The 22,893-nt window shown below is 38.4% G+C and overlaps 1 protein-coding gene across 1 annotated transcript in view; it reads right to left on the bottom strand.

Moving 5' to 3' along the window:
• The window catches only part of LOC126088294 (uncharacterized), a 242,133-nt gene that overhangs the window by 18,998 nt on the left and 200,242 nt on the right, over positions 1–22,893 (bottom strand). Inside the window, exons 14-17 of the mRNA XM_049906424.1 lie at positions 22,295–22,439; positions 15,242–15,337; positions 11,562–11,673; positions 3,587–3,688 (exon numbers count right to left, since the gene is read on the bottom strand). Coding sequence (XP_049762381.1) covers positions 3,587–3,688; positions 11,562–11,673; positions 15,242–15,337; positions 22,295–22,439 — 455 coding nt within the window. The remainder of the gene's footprint in view (positions 1–3,586; positions 3,689–11,561; positions 11,674–15,241; positions 15,338–22,294; positions 22,440–22,893) is intronic.

Raw genomic sequence — 22,893 nt, 5'->3', positions numbered from 1 at the left:
ACTTGTAAAGGCACAAGTTCTAGCAGCACAGGTAGAGTATCCCGTATGAAATCATGATAACGTGCTCCATTGAGCGTAGGTGGACGAAACTAAAATGAGGTCTAACATGGAAATTAAGAGTTTCCGGACACATGTCCACATAACATCTTTTCTTTATTTGTGTGTGAGGAATGTTTCCTGAAAGTTTGGCCGTACCTTTTTGTAACACCCTGTATACTGTCAGACAATAATATATGTTTGTGGGACAAGATTCTAAGATTGTCATTTTTGATAAGTGATTCTGCAAGCTTGAAAATGTATCCTGTCCCAAGAACTAAATTTGCATAAAACTTTCTGTATCACAAAGCTTGAGACTGTATCCTGCCCCAAAACTAAATTTGCTCAAAACTTACTGTATCACAAACAGTTCATAGGTATCCACTCAAAGCTTTTAAGTATATTACTTTGACACCTAAGTGGTGAGCATAGTTCATTAGTTTATGCTAAGTTAATTTTTTATTTTATTTCTATGAATATTCATACTGCCCTTTAGGTTCAGCGATCTGAAATTACTTCCTTGTTATGATAATATCCAGGGTATCCAATGAGTTACAAAAATATTTCTATTCATGTGTCAACTGTCTTAGTGTTACACTCAAAATTAAAAAAAAAAAAAAAAACTATGGCAGAAAAATAGGAAATAAACTTTGAACAATGTTTATTCAACAGTGATGCCACCTATTACAATTTGTTTGCTTAGAAAATTTTACATCTGGCCTTGTAAATGGATTTTTCCATCACACAGAGCCAACATCTGAGTTCATACAACTATCATGAAATTGGTCAGGACAATTGACTTTTTAACAGCCCAGGATTGAGCCAAGATGGTCTTCATTATCGTGCAGCCATGCAACTGAACTACAGGACTCTTAATTCTACAGTTGCTTGTAGTGCTCTGTAGTACCCTGTAGAATTTCAAAAGGTCCAAATTCCTGGTGTGATCTTGTTTTCAACTTCGAAATTTCACACCTTCTTTTTCCTTTTTACTTGACTGGTGCATTTTGGTTCATAAATGAAAACACGTGTGGTATAGCGTGGCCATGTTCTCCAGAGGCTATTAAAGTAGCTTGGCCATGTAAACCAGAAACTCAGCAAGTCACCATGTATCTTCTTCGTCCACAGATAGTAAACTACTGATGTGATTGTATTGTGTAACAAGGGGAGGGGGCATCCTCGTGGGATCTGGTCAAGTTTACTACAGCCATGTTTAGGTTGTACTGAGAATTGTTTCAGGATCCCTATGCCAGTATGTCGTCTTTTTAGCACCTTAGTAAGGGCTGCATGAGGAAGTGACAGAGAAATGATTGGGAACTCTATATGGGATCAGTTCTACAAAGATTTACTTCCATCTTGACTGCGTGGCAGCACTAAACCTGCCGCTGCATTAACGAAATAATGTAATATCCCGCAAGCAGTGTGGAAACCAAATAAATCCAAGTTACTCAGTAACTGCTAAGTTTACAGTTCTATACCTGTGTAGCACATTTGCAGAAATAATTACTGGAAATATGTGAGAATTATTGCAAAGAATAATACGTCCACACTTATCTCCTGTTCCCATCCTTCTCGCCCCTCCTTGCTGTCAGCTATTAACAGCAAGGGCGACAAACACATTTCTCACATTCGAATGTAATAAATGTTATTTATTTGAAAAGCCATTATTTCCATTTTCACATCAACATACATACAATTATGCACATTCCTGGGTAAATGTTATGGCTTTGATCAAATACCAAGAGGTAATACTTAGCATAGAATTAAAATATTACATTATCTGTTGAAAGAGGGAACTGAATAATAGACTTCAGCTGGAAATTATATGGGAAGTGTGGCTTATGTGAAAGATCACCGTTATTATAATACTCCGTCCAAACAGGCCTCGGAAGGCCTAACTGTACCGACCGACCGTCGTGTCATCCTCAGCTAATAGGCCTCACTGGATGCAGATATGGAGGGACACGTGGTCAGCAAACTGCTCTCCCAGCTATTGTCAGTTTTAATAAATGTAAACATGGTCCATAGTAGGCTGTAATGCAATGTTTATTTAATCATGGCTACTTTTTATTTGTAATTAACACTGATTTGAAAATGACGTGAAATACAGATGTTACAAATGTGCTTGACAATGAAGCTTAGTTGAAATTAGCTAATTGCACAAGTAAATAAACTCTGGATTACAGCCTACTAAGGGCCCAAGTTTATGTTTATTAAGCATTTGGAGGCTGTGATCCCCAGAAACACAAATTTTTTTGTTTCCAGTTTTCATGAATGGGGCCACTACTACTCAGATGATGACAAGCAGATACTTCTATCTGCTGTTAAATTCTTGGGATTACAGCTTGACAATAAATTCAACTGGGAGGAGCACACCACAGAACTGCTGAAGCGTCTAAACAAATCTTTATTTGCAATGTGAATTATGTCAGACATAGGGGGATACAAAAATGAAAAAGCTGGCTTTCTATGCTTACTTTCACTCCATAATGTCATATGGGATTATTTTTTTGCGGTAATTCATCAAGCCAAGCTACAGTTTTCCATGCACAAAAATGTGCGATAAGAGTTATATGTGGTGTGAACTCAAAAACATCCTGCAGAGGCCTGTTTAGGGAACTAGGGATACGAACTACTGCTTCCCAATATATTTATCCTTAATGAAATTTGTCATTAAAAATATATCACTTTTTCAAACCAACAGCTCAGTTCATGGAATCAATACTAGAAATAAGAATAATCTTCACAAGGATTTAGTCACTTACTCCTGTACAAAAAGGTGTGCATTATTCAGGAACACACATTTTCAATAACTTACCAGCAGCCATAAAAAGCTTAACAACCAATGAAATTCAGTCCACTGATGAATTTCTCAGTAGAACGAACTGCTTTTGTTTGTTTGACCATTTACAACCAGTCTGATCAGCCACTGTCCAAAAATGGTTGTTGTACTATCAAAAAATGGTTGTTGAAGATACTGGCAACTATTTCATCTTTTTCTACCACACTGCTGTTATAGCTAACTTTGATACTGTATATATACTCCGAACTTTTGCATGTCCGCCTTTTTAACACCTTCCAAATTGCTTATATTTTATTATTTAGATCTGATGAACATGCTCTTGGATTTTTAAATCACATTATTTAGGATTCTGTACTGTAATGTGTAGTGCTCTGTGGCCTGAGGTTTATTGGAATTTCTGAGAAGTATAAGATTTACAGGATGTTTTGACTCTTTTAGTGAGCCACTGTCTTGAGCAATCACTAAGTTTGTTACTTTTTGACATTCTCTTAGGAAATACAGCTTCAAACAGGGTAACAAATTCAAAATTAAATTTATCATTGGCATTTTGAACCTGATACGCTTTGTTCCACTCCAGCTGCTGCAAATGTCTGCTGAATATCTGTAAATTTCACTGTTGATTAATGCAAAGGTTGGTTGATTTGGAGAGTAAAGGGACTAAACAGCAGGATCATCAGTCCCTGATTAACGTAAAGCAGCAGTGTTTTATTGAACTACAACCAACAAAGAATTATGTGGAAAAATACATACAGAAGTTTCCATTGCTGTGTTGTTAGTCTCACACTGTGCTTCAAGCGCCTTCTTTGTTTCAGAAATGGGTTCACGAACTTGAGCAATGCTAACGTTGTTGACCTAGAATCAAATTAAGCATACTATAATAGTCATCCATTTATTACTTAACAAGCAAATATTTGGCATAAAACTGAATCTTTGCACTTGATTTACTTCATGTCATCTGTGATAGATTATATAAAATTAAAACAGAGGATGGAATAATTATTTTTTTCTGGAAAACAGGTCACATCCCCTCACTCATAAATAGTAAGAAATGATGAAAAATGCAAACTGGATAGAATTACACTTTTTTTTACTTTATTTGGCCAGTTCTGTCTCAAATGAAAGGGGATTAAGTCTGCAGGTCAGTTTCCTATACCAACTTCACAAGAGATAATAAGTAAGTCATTAACTCCACCAAAGTCAAACAAGCGCAAGACTTGTGTGGAGATTCATTCCTTGTGATTGGTTCATACAGTGAACCAATATTACTTAACTGCTATAACTTTACTGTTCTTCATCTGATCAGAATAATGAGAAACCTGCATATAGTTACAACTATGGAAACTGAAAAACTAATAAATACACACATTTAAATTATGTTATTAGTAATTCAAGACCCATATATAATTTTGTAGAATTACCACACATTTTAATGTAACAAATTAGTTCTCATTACGAAGATGGTTGTCAAATCTATTAAAATGTTTGACAGTATAACCGATTTTTTGACTGCTAGTTGTATAAAAGCTCTTTGGCTGCTTTAACTGGTGTGCATTATCTTGGAAGCCACAGAATAGGCATGTGACATCTGGAAGTCTTTGTTCCTCTGTTTTTTTTCCTGCTAGGCAGGAAACACAATATTATAATATTATGTTAAGGCAGAAGATACTGTAAGAGTATCAAAGATGCAAATAAGTGTGGCTTAATTTTTAGTTTCTACAGTATGGTAATTCTACACTTACAGCTGTATACGTTATTATACAGGTTAAAAACACCACCACCTCTTTTATTAGTCAGCAGTTTTGAATGGCTCCTTTGTGATTAACATGTTTGTAAGTTACAAGGAAATATACCAGTACAGTTAAACATTCATACAGGATTAGTGCAGTGCAATGTATAGTGTCTCCCAAAATGTATCCTCATTCCCAGTAACCGACTTATGACAGGCTAGACTTAAAGAGGAAGTATGATACAGTTTGTCCCTATCAGGTGAGAAACTTTATGAATGAAAAAAATAAAATAAAGTAATTAAATACAAAGATTCAGAAGTTAATTAACATGAAGCCGTAATTTGACATGTAAACCTAAATACAACTTTGAATAATGAATATACACCACATAGTTTCATACTGTTGCACATGTTTGCAATACTGTGATAGTCTTAATTCATTCATATCTGAAAAATGAATTCCTGTTTCTTTCCAAGTAATCCTGTCATACCAGAAGCAGCAGCACAGCTATTCTTTTCCTTTTATGTATATTCTATTGCACGCATTTGACTAAACATGACCTTAAAATATTTGAACAACTGAAATAGATTTCCTATTCTCACTGCTCCTGTTTGTAACTCATTAATAATCCATCACTTTCATCATTACTTAAACAATAACCTTTTGTGACCTACTTTGCCATGTGGTTATTAATTTTGCCTTTTGATTTTCTACTAAATGTGAGATATCTTTTGACATGTCTTGCTAGTGGTATATGTGGAAGAGAGAACACTAACATCAAGGATCGATGGAACACAAATAAATCAATAAAATAAAAGTAAATAAATGTCTGCTGTGTGTTGCAGCATTATTACTGATAAAAGTTAGTCATGCTCATACTAAACATAGCATCATTTACTTTACAGCAAGGAGTTTGGACAAAGGAGAAAGACTTTAAACCCTAAAATACTACCAAAGCTTTACAGAAATAGCATTACAAGTAGATAGTATTAAATTACTTACCATATTAAGAGCACTTTTTCTTGATGTACACAGCAGCCTGGATTTGCATGTGTGCATTTTACTCAGTATAATGTTTGAATTGAGAAATAACAAATTCAAGAGTAAGGAAATGACTGACTCAGTGCTTTGTGAGATACAAACAGCCTGAACCGGTTGCCTAAAGTACTAGAAAAGAATTACTTTTCACTTCTTATGTTGTGTGAATAATTCCTTGATAGATACAGCAGATGCAAAATGCAGTAATGAAGTACAGCATCATAAAAACATTCACTTCAAAGACAAAATATTAAAATCTACTAGCCAGCTGATGAAACTGCAGCAGTCTGGGTAGATCTGGTAGATATATTTCTTCCCATTCCATTTGTGTGTGGAGCAAGGGAAGAATGATTGCTTGAATGCCTCTGTGCATGGCTGTAATTATCCTAATCTTATCTCATACGTAGGGTTTATAGGATATTTGAAGAGTCATCATTTAAAGCTGAGTCTTGAAACTAAGTAGGCTTTCTTGGGGTAGATTTCTTATATCTTCAGGAGCCTGCCTGTTCAGTTTCTTCAGTATCTCTTTGACCTTTCCCATGAACCAGACAAACAAGTGACCATTCATGCTACCCTTCTCTGCATATGTTCAGTATCCCCTGTTAGACCTATTTGGTACAGATCCCACATACTTTAGCAATTTTCTAGAATTGGTGACATGAGTGATTTGTAAGCAAAGTACCATCAGCTTTACCCATGACTGAACCTATTTGATCATTACACTTCATATCCCGATAAAGTATTACACCCAGGTACTTGTACATGTTAGCCTATTCCAACAGTGACTCATTGAAATTATGGTCATAGGATACTGAAGTCCAAAATTTTACATTTTACAACATTTAAAGCAAGTTGCCAATCTCTGCACGACTTTGAAATCTTATCAAGATCTAACTGAATATTTATACTGCTTCTTTCAGACAGTACTTCATTATAAATAACTGTATCATCTGCAAAAAGCCTGAGGTTACCATTAATATTCTCTATAATGTTATTAATACACAACATGAACAATAAGGATCCCAACACACTTCCTTGGGGCTCACCCGAACTTACTTCAACATCTGACAATGACTCTCCATCCAAGATATCATGCTGCGTCCTCTCTAACAAAATTTCCTCTATCGTCACAAATTTCACTTGATACCCCATAATATGATCATACATTTGACAATAAGTGTAGGTGTGCCCTTGAGAAGTTCTTAGTGAGTTTTTGCTCCCTGCTTTAGCATTATCCCTGTCCTTAACTTTCTGCATCACTATTTCAAAGAAAGAACTGCTAATTTTGAAATATACTGATGCTTCGTCCTTTCTTGTGTGTTTATCTCAGCTCTGATCTAGTTGTTCCATTTTTGATGAGTAGTAATGTGTCCGTTTGCAACCTCCCACATTTTAAAATAACTGAGTATAATGACAGTGAAAAACTAATGTTTCTGGTTGATGCATAATAAATCATTGCATCAGTGTTTATGTTTACGGCTCAAAAGTGTATTCTACTATCTGCCGGATAATGCTGTATGAAATCTGTTGTTTGGTGCAAGGAAACAAAATACACATAGCATGTAAAATGGTTCACATATATTCCTATAAATTTTAAATTTTGCAAAAAACTGGAGCTTAACAACAGGCCTTATTAATAGGGACATGCTGAGCTGTGAGGTACGGCGTCTACGTGGGTACATGTTAGAACACAAATCTAAAGATTCTGGGATCCTCCGAATTGCTCGTACAATTTTCACTGGCAACTGACATGATTTTCACTCCTGTGAATGCTGTTTATATGGAAATATCAAGTGTAACAATGTTTCTGATTCTTCCCACTATAATTGCGTGGATGAATTGATTCTAGGGGCAGAGGCCTATCATTTTGGAACATGCCTATTAACAATCCTGACTTTGTTGGAAACATTTTGTTTTCATATAAGACTACCTTTCATCCTTATATATCACTCCAATGTTCAAATTCAGGGCTCACAACAGAGGTTCAGAACTGAATGACTGATGTGAGCTAAAATTGAGGTAATTGTTGTAACTGCGACCAGGACAGTCACGGGGTAGCATTGATGGAAGGCGCGGCGGGACCCGCGGAGAGGCCCGCAAACAATAACACAATGGAAAAGGAAGGACACGACCAATGTAGGACAGAATGAATACGACAAGACCGAACAACAGTCACAAGGAAACAAACTCGTACATGAACCAGGAAGAAAGCAGTCTAGCGCAAGCGAGGTGTAAACCGACGTAAGCGAGACTAGACTGCCTGGATGAGTGAGTGGCCGGCACTTAAGCATGCTCTCAGGGGTGCCGCTATTGGCCGCTGGGACCACGTGTTCCACTGTGGCACCCCCACACTAAAAGCGGGCCAGGAAGTGCGCGCCGCCGCAGCTTATGGTGCAGAGACCTCTATGGGTCTTTGACGTCCATGACGTCTGGCGCGGATTCAAATTCCGCGGCGCGCGGTACCAGAGTAATACCCAATACTGTTGCAAAAATATTTAATCTTTCTATTCATAAGAGCAACTAAAGTCTATGAATACTGAAACCATCAACAATTTATAATGCAAAAATTAAAATTATGGACACATTCTTATGCACAATATGATAGAAAAGTTTGTCATAATATTTTGTGCTGTAAATGTACAGTGTAGCCTCATATTGAAATGAAGCGTAGATGATAAACAGTTCACAAAACAAGAGATCTTTTGAAACATGTGAAGGTAAGATAAATAGATAAATCAACGAATGAGGAGGTACTGAATCAAACTGAGGAAAAAAGAAATTTATGTCACAGTTTGACTATGAGAAGGGACCAGTAGATACTACGTCCTAAGTCATCAATGTGCAAAGGAGGAAAGTATGGAGGTAAAAATTATGGGGGCACACCTAGGCAAAAACAAAGTAGGCCAGGTAAAATGAATGTAGGCTGCAGTAGTTATTCAGAGATGAAGGGGCTTGCACAGGATAGACTAATATTGAGAGCTGCATCAAACCAAATCAGACTGAAAACAAGAAAAACTTCAATGACAGATTTTGTTTGCTATGTTCTTTGTCAAAAATTTAATACATTTATGTCTACTATATTTGAGCCATTTCGATTTAGGTTTCCCGTGATTTCCCTTAATTGCTCCTGGCAAATGCTGGGGTGGTTACTTTGAAAGGTTATGTCCGATTTCCTTTCCCATCCTTGACACAATCCAAGCTTGTGCTCCATATCTGATGACCTCTATGTCGACAGGACATTCAATAGTACTCTGAATCTTAAAAATTAAACCACTCTAATTTTCCAATCTTTCCATATACCCTTGTCTTTTCTGATTACAGATTTGTAGTGACTTTACATCCCTCCAGCATTTGCACATCTGGCTCCTCTCTACTTGTACTTTGTATCGATTTCTTTTAGTGAATAAATGAAAAGAAACGCCAAAGTCTAGAAAGGGAACCATGTTTTATGATTTTTGCTGCTATCAGACTGTTTCAGTTGTTCCTGTTTTGGCCAATGATACAGTGCTATTACAAATGATTGAAACGATTTCATAAATTCACTGTAGCTCCATTCATTGACATATGGTCACGACACACTACAGATACGTAGAAAAACTCATAAAGTTTTGTTTGGCTGAAGCCGCACTTCAGGTTTCTGCCGCCAGAGCGCTTGAGAGCGCAGTGAGACAAAATGGCGACAGGAGCCGAGAAAGCGTATGTCGTGCTTGAAATGCACTCACATCAGTCAGTCATAACTGTGCAACGACACTTCAGGACGAAGTTCAACAAAGATCCACCGACTGCTAACTCCATTCGGCGATGGTATGCGCAGTTTAAAGCTTCTGGATGCCTCTGTAAGGGGAAATCAACGGGTCGGCCTGCAGTAAGCGAAGAAACGGTTGAATGCGTGCGGGCAAGTTTCACGCGTAGCCCGCGGAAAATTGGCTCATGCCACAACTGGAGACCGACAGCGCCGACTTCATCTTTCAACAGGATGGTGCTCCACTGCACTTCCATCATGATGTTCGGCATTTCTTAAACAGGAGATTGGAAAACCGATGGATCGGTCGTGGTGGAGATCATGATCAGCAATTCATGTCATGGCCTCCACACTCTTCCGACTTAACCCCATGCGATTTCTTTCTGTGGGGTTATGTGAAAGATTCAGTGTTTAAACCTCCTCTACCAAGAAACGTGCCAGAACTGCGAGCTTGCATCAACGATGCTTTCGAACTCATTGATGGGGACATGCTGCGCCGAGTGTGGGAAGAACTTGATTATCGGCTTGATGTCTGCCGAATCACTAAAGGAGCACATATCGAACATTTGTGAATGCCTAAAAAAACTTTTGGAGTTTTTGTATGTGTGTGCAAAGCATTGTGAAAATATCTCAAATAATAAAGTTATTGTAGAGCTGTGAAATCGCTTCAATCATTTGTAATAACCCTGTATTTATATCATCAAACAGAGTCTCTGTCAGACATCCTTATCTGTCTGTCAATCACCACCACCTTATCTGTCTGTCAATCATCATCATGTTCTGACATATGTATTCTGCTAACATATTTTGCCGTCTTACAAGGAGTTGTAACTTTTGTCTGATTGATTCTGCAGTATATATTATTCCTTCTTGTATATCTACGTAAGCAATATATAATAATATATAAATTCTCTCTCTCTCTGTCACACACACACACACACACACACACACACACACACACACCTCATTGTAAATTTTTTCTTGGGTGCATAAAATGCGTAAAGAAAACAGAATATTTTACTATGGATCTCTGTGATTTTCTTAGAGAGTACAATTTATTTACACAACAGTGGTTGACATAAAAGTACAGTATCAGATTATAAGTGATCAAGAATCAATACATTATTGAGTTGTAATGTATCTGTTACACAACGCCACAGTAAAACAGTTTGCACATGTACTGCAATTATTTTCAGTTGAGCTTTTGTGTCTAGATAAAACACTTTAATAACAACATATTGATTTTTGTGCATGCATGTGTTTGTGGTGAACGGAAGTCATGCATGGAGTAGTAAGTGCTCAGTAATGCAAATTATACAACAATGGATTTTAAATAAAGCATACAACATTAACTACAAGAGAAGCAAGATACAGTAGTGCAAAGTTCAGATTCTACAATAGATAATTTCAGATGTCATGCACAACTCACTTTAGTAGTTACAGATTACAACAGCATTCTGATTTACAAGTAAATACAAGAGGTTCTGCAACAGCTCTTCATTAATAAAATATGCAGCAAACAAAAATCATACATACTGCAGGTTTTCAGAATTTATGATAAAAATTAAGCTTTACAAAGTTGCATACTTCAATGATGATAAAAATGCCATAGTATTAAACAAATAGTGGAATGGTAGGGCACAACAGTTTCTGAAAATACATAGTGAATGCTTAATTGTGCTACTTTAGAGGGGTTAATGCACAGAACTGTAACTCAGTTATTTATTGATCAAAGAGATGTCAGGTAATCATGTCCCCTAAACTTTCGAGTTCTGAGGCTCCCTCCCATTCTAATATTAGTATCTCCATGCCTTGGTCTGTTCAGCTTGAAGCTTTCAGATCTTCGAATTTTGGATAAAGGTTCCAGAGTCCTCTCAACCACCTGAGGGACTTTAGGAGGAATAAGCCGGAGTGAGTGAGAAGCTGACTGGCTTTCAACCAGAGAATCCAGAGAACTACTGTAACCTGACTCCGAATGAGGGTTTGTTCGCTCAGCATCCAAAAAGCGACGTCCAGTACTGGAGTTGCTGACCTTATGTCTTGAAATTTTATCTAGACTAGATTTTCCTGCAGCTTCAGCATGATCGTCAGGTTCATAGAGAGGATTCATTTTGAAATGTGGGGAAGCACTTCGTGACCTTAATGATGCATGGTGAATGTCTCTTTCCATAATTTGCTTTTCCAGACCGTATACTGCAAAATGTGCAGTATCACTTACCTGGGATGTATTATTTCGTGGTGTTTGTTCTCTTGCCATGTGTCGACTGGATGGCTGTGATTTTTTTTCAGGCTCTGGTGTTTTGGAATTTACGTAATAATCTCTCCCGTACCTAAAAGCAAAACACAGTATACTGAAATATTCTTTATTGTATTCTGAAAGAAGCAATAAAACATAATAGTAAATTACTTATAATCTTGAGTTCACTATGGAGAGCTTGAAAACAGCTGTTAATATGCTACAATGACCTTCTTTGCTTGATATTATAGTTATATTTATTTTCACTAGTTGCATTACAGTGTTTCTCCCTACAGCAAACATGAGAAGGAATGTTACTTGTGAACTGCTGCTCTCCTATGTAGTAATCGGATTTTTATCAATCACAGTCTGGATTTTAAAAGTACTTCTTTACTGAGGCAGCTGTTCCCTGAGCAAGCAATAAAATTTTGAAATGATGGAACTATCACCAATTGGGAACTTTGGTGACTTATCAAAGGCATTTGATTGTGTTAATCATAACATTCTATCACAGAGTTAATTTTTAATGTTATGTGGCTACGCACATGTCTGGCATAGTTCTTTCTTATTCAAGACACAGGAACACTGGGATATTTAAGAAATACAAATACAGATACCACCTGCATGGGAAGAAATCACAATGACCCTTCCACAAGATTGGAACATGGGGCCATCTTGTTCTTGCTCTTTGTTCATCATCTTACGAGTTCATTAGAATCAGAAGGCAGAATTAGACCTTTCTGCAGATGGTTCAAACATTAACATCAAGCTGAACAAAGAAGCATCTGAAGGAAAGATAGTAAATGATACAATATGTGATCAAAAGTATCTGGACACCCCCCAAAACATATGTTTTTCATATTAAGTGCATTGTGCTGCCACATACTGCCAGATACTCCATATGAGCAACCTCAGTAGTCATTAGACATTGTGACAGAGAGCAGGCTGCAGCGCTCCACAGAACTCACAGACTTCGAACATGGTCACATGATTAGGTGTCACTTGTGTCATACGTCTGTATGCGAGCTTTCCACGCTCCTAAACATCCCTAGGTCCACTGTTTCCAATGTGATAGTGAAGTGGAAACATGAAGAGACATGTACAGCACAAAACCGTACATGTCGACCTCGTCTATTGACTGACAGAGACTACCGACAGTTGAAGAGGTTCATAATGTGTAATATGCAGACGTCTATTCAGAACATCACACAGGAATTCCAAACTGCATCAGGATCCTCTGCAACTACTTGGACAGTTAGACTGGAGGTGAGAAAACTTGGATTTCATGGTCAAGTGGCAGCTCATAAGCCACACATCATGCCGGTAATTGCGAAACGACGCCTCGCTTGGTGTAAGGAGCATAAACATTGGATGATTGAACAGTGGAAAAACGTTGTGTGGAGTGATGAATCACAGAACGCAATGTGGCAATCCGATGGCAGGGTATGGTAAATGTCCGGTGAACTTCATCTGACAGCGTGTGTAGCGCCAACAGTAAAATTCGAAGGTGGTGGTGTTATGGTGTGGTTATGTTTTTCATGGAGGAGGCTTTGACCCCCTTGTTGTTTTGTGTGGCACTATCAGAGCACAGGCCTACATTGATGTTTTAAGCACCTTCTTGCTTCCCACTGTTGAAGAGCAATTCGGGGATGGCGATAGCATCTTTCAACATGATTGAGCATCTATTCATAATGCACGGCCTGTGGCAGAGTAGTTAAATGACAATAACATCCTTGTAATGGACTGGCCTGCAAGGAATCCTGACGTGAATCCTATAGAACACCTTTGGAATGTTTTGGAATGCTGACTCTGTGCCAGGCCTCACCAACCAACATCGATACCTCTCCTCAGTGCAGCACTCCATGAAGAATGGGCTGCCATTCTCCAAGAAACCTTCCAGTACCTGACTGAACACATGTCTGCGACAGAGGAAGCTGTCATCAAGGCTAAGGGTGGGCCAACTCCATACTGAATTCCAGCATTACCGATGTAGGGCGACAGGAACTTTTAAGTCATTTTCAGTCAGGTGTCTGGATACTTTTGATCACATAGTGGTTTTTCATAAATGGACTAGTTTCAACATAAATAAATAAAAATTGAAAAAAAGTACTAGCTCTTTCAGTTTAGGACCGTAAAAAATATCCCACAAAAGAGAAGAAGAGAACAGAAGTTTTAGGAAAAAATGTATGGCATGTTGTTTATAATCTTCTGCCACATTAATAATTGTTGCGTGACTAAGTAATTTTCATAGCAGTTGGACAGTAGGAGTTTCATTGCATGGTGGGACAGGCAATAAGGAAGTAAGAATCATTGCCACAAAAGAAGGCAGCCAAGACTTTTGGGAATAATCAAAAATCCACAACAAATTACAAAGTTGCCCTTGTAGTCATTGGAGTAATGCTATTGGCTAATGGCTGTAGCATGTCTAAGATAATTCACTTTGCATTTGTCTATTTATTGGTGCAATATAGCATAATATTCTGGAGTAATTCTCTTCAAAGAGAAGCATGAAAGCTCACTTAAAAAGTTAGGATTGCTGATTTGCTGTTGATGCAAGCCTCATGTTCAGAGGAAACTGTTCCATTTAGCCAGTAAACAATAGACAGACAAAGGGTCTTTATGTAAGCTGTAATTCAGTGTCTACTGTTGAGAAAGGTCTCCATTACCTTACAATTACTGTTCCCCATCAACTCCCTCAATAAATATAAAGCCTGCTGTGATACCTAGCAGACTGTCAAGATTACAATGATCTAGTGGTCAGTAAGTCTGTTCACCATTGTGGTCTGGGCTCCACGTGGCTGCTTTGCACATCTATCACAACTAATCAAGTTGTGTGATTTTGTTTATATTTCTATGGCAGTGGCTCAAGGTTGGTACAGTTCTAGACAAAAATGGTTTTCAGTCCGTCCTGATGACAACCTTTGGTATTAAGTATTACGTATTCTACATGCTTGGTGGTCTCCTCGCTATGGACCTATGGAACAAAATGTATATATCTATCTATATATAGATGGGTAACAAGTGAAACCTGGGAACAGCATTGCCAGCTGTCAGGGTTCTTCTCTCGCTTGGAAATCAACTGAGCTACCCAGTGCCTCAAAGTTTTCAGATGTATTAACTGAGTACTATTTTGAGACCAGTAATGTTACTATTTAAACCACTACAGAAAGTAAAAGTAAAAATTGTACATAATGCACGTTCACATGTTCTCACTTCTGCAGCTTGAAAAAATAGGTGAAAATATTCTTTCAATAATGCCCAATCCTGAGACTGTTTAAGTTTTTTTGCTACGTAACCAACAAGTTCTGTGACCAAAATATTCTAATTTAAGGATTGCCACAGATTTTTAACTAGTAATTAAAACAGTGCTCTTTCTGCCTAGTAGTTCACTACAGTGTAAAGATTCTCCTGAGCCTTTAATAAGTACAAACAGCATTTTATGTGATACACTTAACAATGAGAGGCTTTATATTTTCAGCTCACCTACCATCAAGATGACACAATGATTGTCTTTCTTCTACACACTTTATCACGTATGCTCCCAGGTTACAGACTTTTCCTACAGTGACATTTCAAAACACATTTGTCTCATACATTATCATAACAGCACTGATAACTGTGAAATGAGCATACATATTATAAATTGGTGAATAATTACATACCGCTTAAAGTCAAGATCTTGTGGAGCACAGACGATATGGAGAGGTTCTGCAATGGGACGTGGCACCATATTCTCATCTTGTAGGTCTGGAAACTCCCTAAAACACAAATAAGTGGTTATTACAGTATAAATGAAAAAGAAGTTGCTCTGAAATAAAACTGACTTTTGCCACCAAGTAAATGCAGAATGAATAGGTAAAGCTTACCAAATCCCCAAATCCCCCCCCCCAAATGGTCTGTGGATTGCCGGTTCATAGTGTCCAACAGTCACTTTATATTTCGGTTATCAAACACATCATCATTGTCAGGTGCAGTGACGAACTAAACTGCTTGGGGCAAGTGGCCTACCTATATACCCTGCCCCCCCCCATCCACCCCCCCCCCCCATGAGCCACACACTATGTGATTCGTCCCAGAGGGCACACACCGGCGACTGCAGAGGCAATGGAATCAGTGTCTGTGGTAATGTAAATGTAGTTTCTCTGTCCATCCTGGTCACTAGACCGTTATCTTTGCTGAGTGTCTTCTTAATTAGACCCTTTGCTTGTTGCCAAGCCTTGCTGAGATTATAGTCACAGTCCCGGTTGATGAGATTGTGTGCTACAATCCTGGTACTTTCATATTCCATCACATGATTGTCAGACAAATGGTGCTCTGTAACTGCTGACTTGGCAGGATACATCAGCTGAGTGTACCGTTGGTGTTTTTGGCATCACTCTTCAATAGTGCACATTGTTTGCTCAATATGTCTTGTCACTCTGGCATCGAATCTGATGTATCCCAGGATTCTGCAAACCAAGGACATCTTTGATGCTTTCCAATAATGGCTGTGTTTTATTGGGTGGGAAAAGACAGTTTTTACTCTGCACTTTCTTCAGTATGCATTTTATTTTTCCTGATAGTGTGTTGGTGTATGGTATAAAGACAGTGGCTAACTCTTCCGCCATGACTTTTCTGTCTCCACGAGCTTAACTGTAACGGTGGAGCAGACCTGCCTAGTCTGCCATTCTAAGTAACTGTTTTGTTTTTTTTTTTTCAGAAAATAGTTCTGAGGTGTTCCAATTCCTGGGACAGACTCTCATCAACAGAGATGGTGCACACCACCTGTACTAGTGTTTTTAGTACCCCATTTAAATGTACAGGGTGGCAGCAACTGACTGCATGCAATTGCAGGTCAGTGTGGATTTTCTCCTGATACACATTGTGGCCCAGGGTGCCATCAGCTTTTCTCTTGAGCCTGACATCCAGGAATGGTATAATTCCTTCTGCTTTGGCCTTCATAGTGACTCTGATGTTGGGATGTATGGAGTTCAGATGTGAAAGAAATTCAAGGAGTTTGTCTCTTCCTTGTGGCCAGATGATGGAACAATCATCCACATAATGGAAAAAATAGACAGGTTTCCATTTGGATGATATCAGGGCTTCTTCCTTAATATGCTTCATCTACAAATTCGCAACCACAGGCAAGAGTGGGCTGCCCATTGTGACCCCTCCATTTGATCATAATATTCTCCATTAAATAGAAAATACATGGTCACCAGGACATGCCTGTAAAGTCTGTGGTCTTCACATTAAACTTCTGACCAATAAGTTCTAGTTATTCTCACAGAGGCACCCTGGTAAATAATGAAATGACTTGTGTGAGGATTTACCCACATAAGGGTTTCATACTGTGTCAGATATTTTACCAACAAATATGTGGGACCCCCTGATGTTGTTCATTGGATACAATGAACCGGCAGTATACCCATAGACCATTCAATCAACAAATACACCCAGAGAAACAAGAAACACAGCATTTTTCATATTATGTGGTAGTCAATCTTGGAGGTAAATGTGGATTTTGAAATCTACAGAGCAGATGTGGTCATTACAAGAAAGTAGAGAGTAACTAATACAGCACACTGAACAAACCTGTATGTTCCTATACAGAATCTTGCACTAAGTAGTGGAATATTTTGATGAAATATCTCTTGCTGACAAATTAAAATTTTGTAGTTTCTGATCTTCAGTAGCACTCTACATACAAAACCACACAGATGTGCTTAAAAGATCACTTTGGACTCCTTTCAGTGAGCAGTGTTAGTCCTACAGTACTGACAGAGTTTTAAATGTGGTTTGCAACAGTCAAGGAAGTTAGCGGTTGATTGTAGCTTTGTGTGTGTCCCATGTGTACAAGAGAAATCGAAAATTTTCATTTGTAATGTATAATGAATTTGATAATTAAGACACAAAAGGAATTACAGATATTGGTTGCTAATGGGCACTGATTAAACGAATGCATCAATGCGGAAAATTGAAAATTTGTGCCAGACCGGGATATCCAATGCATGGGCGACTATTCTTTTAAACTTGAGCCACAGTTCCTCTACATTTCCCTGCCCTGTGCTGAAAGCTTCCAATTCTTCGTTGAGATATGACACTGATGTTTTATCTAATTTTCTGCTCCTGCAGAAGTTGAATGCCCGCCAGAACAAATGAATCTTGATGGCCAATAGAGGGCTGTGTCGCCATTGCATTGCACTCACCTAGTGAGTGTGCCACTATCTCACCACTTGACTACACTGGCCAACAGTGCCCCTCATGGTCGGCATGAATACCACCACATCTTGACCACTCAGTAATCGTGTACTACATCCAATAGCATTCACTTTCTATCTCCTCTGTACTACTGTCTACTCGCTGACAACTTCACTTTGATATTGGTTTTTCTCTCGGGTCTTGTTTTGGGTTGTGGTCGTACTCGATCTGTTTGACAGGTCCATCGAACTTCGTTGTACCCTAGACTGCCTTGCTTTTGTTGTGTTGGATCTGCCTGTTGCTCGATTCCGGCGTAAGTTTGAGGCCCAACTGATGGGGGTCTCCCAGCCTTGCATCATCATCATCATGTCTAGTCTGTTTGCTGATGTGTGCACCGGTATCCAGCAACTTGTGAATACAGCATATATCTTGCTGTTTGTTTTAGGTTCCCTTTGTACTATGGTAATCATTACTGCCACAACCACATCATAATCATTGATACCAGTTGTGATATGAACATTGTCAAAGAGGTCAGGTCTATTTGTTGCCATTACATCCACTACATTAACAGCTTAGTGGGGTTTCCAACTATCTGTTCTAGGTAGTTTTCAGGGAAGGGATTTAGTAAAGTTTCACAGAACGTCTTATCGTGCCCATCAGAAATAGAACTGTAATTTTTCCAACTGATTGTTGGAGTATTAAAATCTCCACCAATGATTACAGTACGATTGGGGAACTTACGTACAAGTGAACTGAGATGTTCTCTAAAGTTTTTGAATACATTAGGAGATGAGTCTGGTGTGCGACAGAAGGATCCAATTACAATTCATGACCACTCGTGACACTGAGTCTTGCCTGTACAGTCTCCCATGAAGCTTCAATTTCTACTATCTCGATGGATTTGAGTTTCTCGTCGACTGCAACAAATATGCCACCTCCATTTCCCATTAGTCTATACTTTCGATATACACTTAAATTTCCCCCCCCCCCCCCCAAAATTTCATTGCTACCAATTTCAGGTTTCAACCAGCTTTTGGTACCTAATATGTGAGCTTCACTGATTTTCAGGAGTGTTTTGAACTCTGGTACTTTGTTTCAAATGGTTCAAATGGCTCTGGGACTTAACATCTGAGGTCATCAGTCCCCTAGAACTTAGAACTACTTAAACCTAACTAACCTAAGGACATCACGCACATTCATGCCCGAGGCATGATTCAAACCTGCGACCGTAGCGGTCACGCAGTTCCAGACTGAGGCGCCTAGAACCGCTCGGTCACTCCGGCTGGCTCGTTTAAAATGTTTCGACAGGCAACTGCTAGGATATTAAAACTCTCTCCTGTAGGAGGCGTTTCTTATGATCTTACACCAAGATTTCTAGGCCTCCTACAGATTTCATTATGTATAATGGATGCAATGTTGGTTAATCTAAAAAAAACCTTGTGCGCACCCCACATACAGACAGCTACCCGAACAGCATTCTCTGATGTGTAGTGTGCACCTGACCCATTTAGGGGCACTCTATAGATCTCAAACCTATGGCACAATTCCAGGAAGTTGCAGCCTAGCTTGTCACAGAACTTCTGAAGTCTCTGGTTCAGCTCTCAACTCTGAACCAAGGGGTCTCAATCACTTCTGGGGACAATGCTGCAAATTGTGAGCTTTGCTGAAAGTCGACGTGCAAGGATGGCCTTCTCAACCTTCCCTGCCAGTCTGTGGAATGGTCCAAGTATGACCTCGGAGCTCAGATGGAAGGGCATCATTTGTTCCAACGCGCTTCACAATCTGTAGTTGCTTGCATGCTGTTCTCTGAAGGGTTGTTGGAATAGCCTCTTCAACATACTGAAACAGGCCCCCAAACATACACACTGAGTGCTCCTGGTGCCCTTTCATGTCCCTTGCTGCCATTTCCCTAAGGGGTATCATCATTCACCATATGTTTCAACTGACTGTGATTAATAAACCCCCACCCTTTTGCATTTGCCTCTTCATAACACCAGACAAAACATATTTCCCCAAAACATGTGAAGTGAGTCCCATTGGCTCAGTTTCAGTGTTACTGAAAGACAGCACTTCAAATTTGTTGGTTAGGGGGCTAAGTGTAACACCTGGACTCCTTTGACAAGTAACTTAGATCTACTGCTGAAATGCCACTAGTAGTCAAGTGGATGAGCAATGATAGACCCCATACTTTCTGCAGAGGAGACAAGACCCACAGGAGAGAATAGTACTTGAGGTACCTTTGGTACTGGTACTTCAGGTTCATGACCCTCGGTTCTTCTTCTGACACACTAATCCAAAGCAGCTGCCTATCATTTGACAGTAGTCAGGGCAATTTACAGCTGGTTATAAACATCAACCAACTCATCCTGTGTTCGAAAACGGCATTTACTGTGGGGCTGCATTTTGGCTAGTGCAATGTATTACAGGACAGTGAACAAAAACCTTTAAACTGAGCCTGCTGAGTATCTTTCCTATGTGTTGAGCTAAAGAATTACTAATTCCCTAAAAAAAAATTGAAGCAAATACACAAGATTAAGACAACAGAAAAACCTGTGGCAAAATTATTAATTTCATAAAACATTTTGAGGTTAATTAAAGTAATTAACAAATTCAAAATATAGAGTTAATTTACAGTAAATTTTGATAATATACACATCTCTTTAAGGGAAAATTAAATTTAAGACAATATGTTAGTGATAATCATAACCAAATCACAAATGCCAATTTACTAAAAATTAGATTATGGAAAGAACAATGGTAACTTCTGAAAATTCTCAAAAATGCACATTTATTTGCATTGATATACAATGAAATTCAGGATGATCTATTCTTTGGCAGTAACTGTGAATCACAAAACTTTGATTTGATACGAAATAAGTTATCCAAAAACACTCATACCAGTAACTTATGAAAATATAGTTTTGTAAATGGCAGAAAATTTTCAAAAATTACTTATTTCTCACGTAATGAAGCAATGAAATTAGAGAACACCTGGTTATCTGATTGTTTTCTCAGAATCTCATGCTGAATTTAATGCTCCCAATGTTTTAGCAACATTAGATTATCAGAAACTATTCTACCAGGTGTACAAGATATACGAGACAGGCGACTTACGCTCAGACTTCAAGAAGAATATAATATTTCCAGTTCTGAAAAGACAGGTGCTGACAGATGTGAGTTTTATCGAACTATCAGATTAATAAGTTATGGTTGTACAATACTGACACCAATTTTAGGCTCCCTACAAATGTAGGAACATGTGAGGCAGTACTCAACAATTTATTTTAGAAGTTAAAAACACGGTAATCCTATGTTTGCAGCATCAGTAGCAACAGTTAAACCTTTTGACAATGATCACTGGACTATAGTTTTTGAAATTCTGAATATATTGGGTCTTAAAGAACAGGGAATGTTATTCAGAGCTTGAACAGAAACCAGAGTGCAGTTATGAGAGTTAAAGGATGTGAAAGGGAAGCAGTAGTGGAGAAAAGAGTAAGATAGAGCTGTAGCTGCTCTCCAATGTTATTCAATTTGTGCACTGAGCAGGCAGTAAAGGGAAACAAGGAGAAGTTTGGAAGGGTAATTTAAATTCAGGGAGAAGAAATAAAAATTTTGAACTTTGTCAATGACTTGAAACAGCACCTGAATGAAATGCTTGGTGTCTTGAAAAGAGGTTACAAAATGAACATCAACAAAAGTAAAATAAAAGTAATAGAATGTAATCAAATCAAGTAGTGCTGATAGAAGTAGATTATGAAATGAGACCCCCAATAGCAGATGATGAGTTTTGCTATTTGGGCAGTAAAATAACTGGTGGTGTCTAAACAGTGCTAATATAAAATGTAGACTGGCAATAACATTTCGGAAAATGAGAAATTTGTTGACATCAGATGTAAATTCAAGTCTTAGGAAATATTTTCTGAAGCTATTTGTCCAGAGTGTATCCTTGTACAGAAGTGAGACATTAACAATAGACAGTTCAGAGAAGCTATTAAAAGTGGTGCTGCACAAGAATGCTGCAGATTAGATGGGTAAATAAAGCAACTAATGAAAAGGTGCTGCATCAAACTGGAGAGAGAGAGAGAGAGAGAGAGAGAGAGAGAGAGAGAGAGAGAGAGAGAAAATGGCACCACTTGAGTAAAAGAAGGGATTAATTGGTAGAACACATCCTGATGCATGAAGGAAATATCAATTTGGTAATGGAGAGGAATGTTGAGGCCAAGGAACTGTAGAAAGAATACAGTAATCAGGTTCAAATGGATGTAGGTTGCAGTAGTTATTCAGAGGTGAAGAGGCTTGCACAGACTGGAGAGCATAGAGAGCTGCGTCAAAACAGTCTTTTGACTGAAGACCACAACAACAATGGCAACATAGTGGCATTGCACTAACTTTCAACAAACTCTGACAATCTGGGAACATTTTATATTGACATATAGATTACTATAGGCATTGTCAGTATCTAGTTTCTGATTGCCATAGACACACTCATTAGAAGTACAGACAAAAAATTATGACTTCACTAATTGTATACTCACACAGATGCCTCACTGCTACTGCTCTGGCTGCTTGAGAGCTTCATTCTGTTGCTGAGTCGTTTTGAAATGTTTTCTGGCGAGTATGGATTATTTGGCAATGGTGGAGCAGTTTCCCATTTCTTGTGTTCCCTTTCTGCAATTGTACCTGTGCATAACAGAAGGAGTTCAATACCATGCGTGTAGTTAAAACAAAAGTAAGTTTCCCTGTTTAATTACATAGAAATGTTTGACTGGAGGATACTATAATTTTCATATTAACTAGTTTCTTGTCCTACCGACAGCTGATATTTGACATTAACGATCGATCAGTGTAGTTTTTCCACAATAGTGTATGCTTCATGTCATAGGTACTACAAGGAATATTCTTCTTACCTTACTGTGTCAACATGGTATCCATTATATATTCATCGTTTCAGAAGACAAAGAAATGTGTATGATACAGACGATTTTTCTATCACATCTGCAAGTAGCAAACTTTGTATTGTGGGCATCCATAGCTGTATAAATGTAACATGATGAAAAAGACCACTTCAGCTACACGATAAATATTTGTAATCCAACTAGTTTCGCAGTGCTACACCCACACCTTCATGGATAAA

This window comes from Schistocerca cancellata, chromosome 6, assembly GCF_023864275.1.
Source record: "Schistocerca cancellata isolate TAMUIC-IGC-003103 chromosome 6, iqSchCanc2.1, whole genome shotgun sequence".
NCBI lineage: Eukaryota > Metazoa > Arthropoda > Insecta > Orthoptera > Acrididae > Schistocerca > Schistocerca cancellata.
Note: the sequence above shows the minus strand (reverse complement) of the source record. Positions and strands in the feature narration are given on the sequence as shown.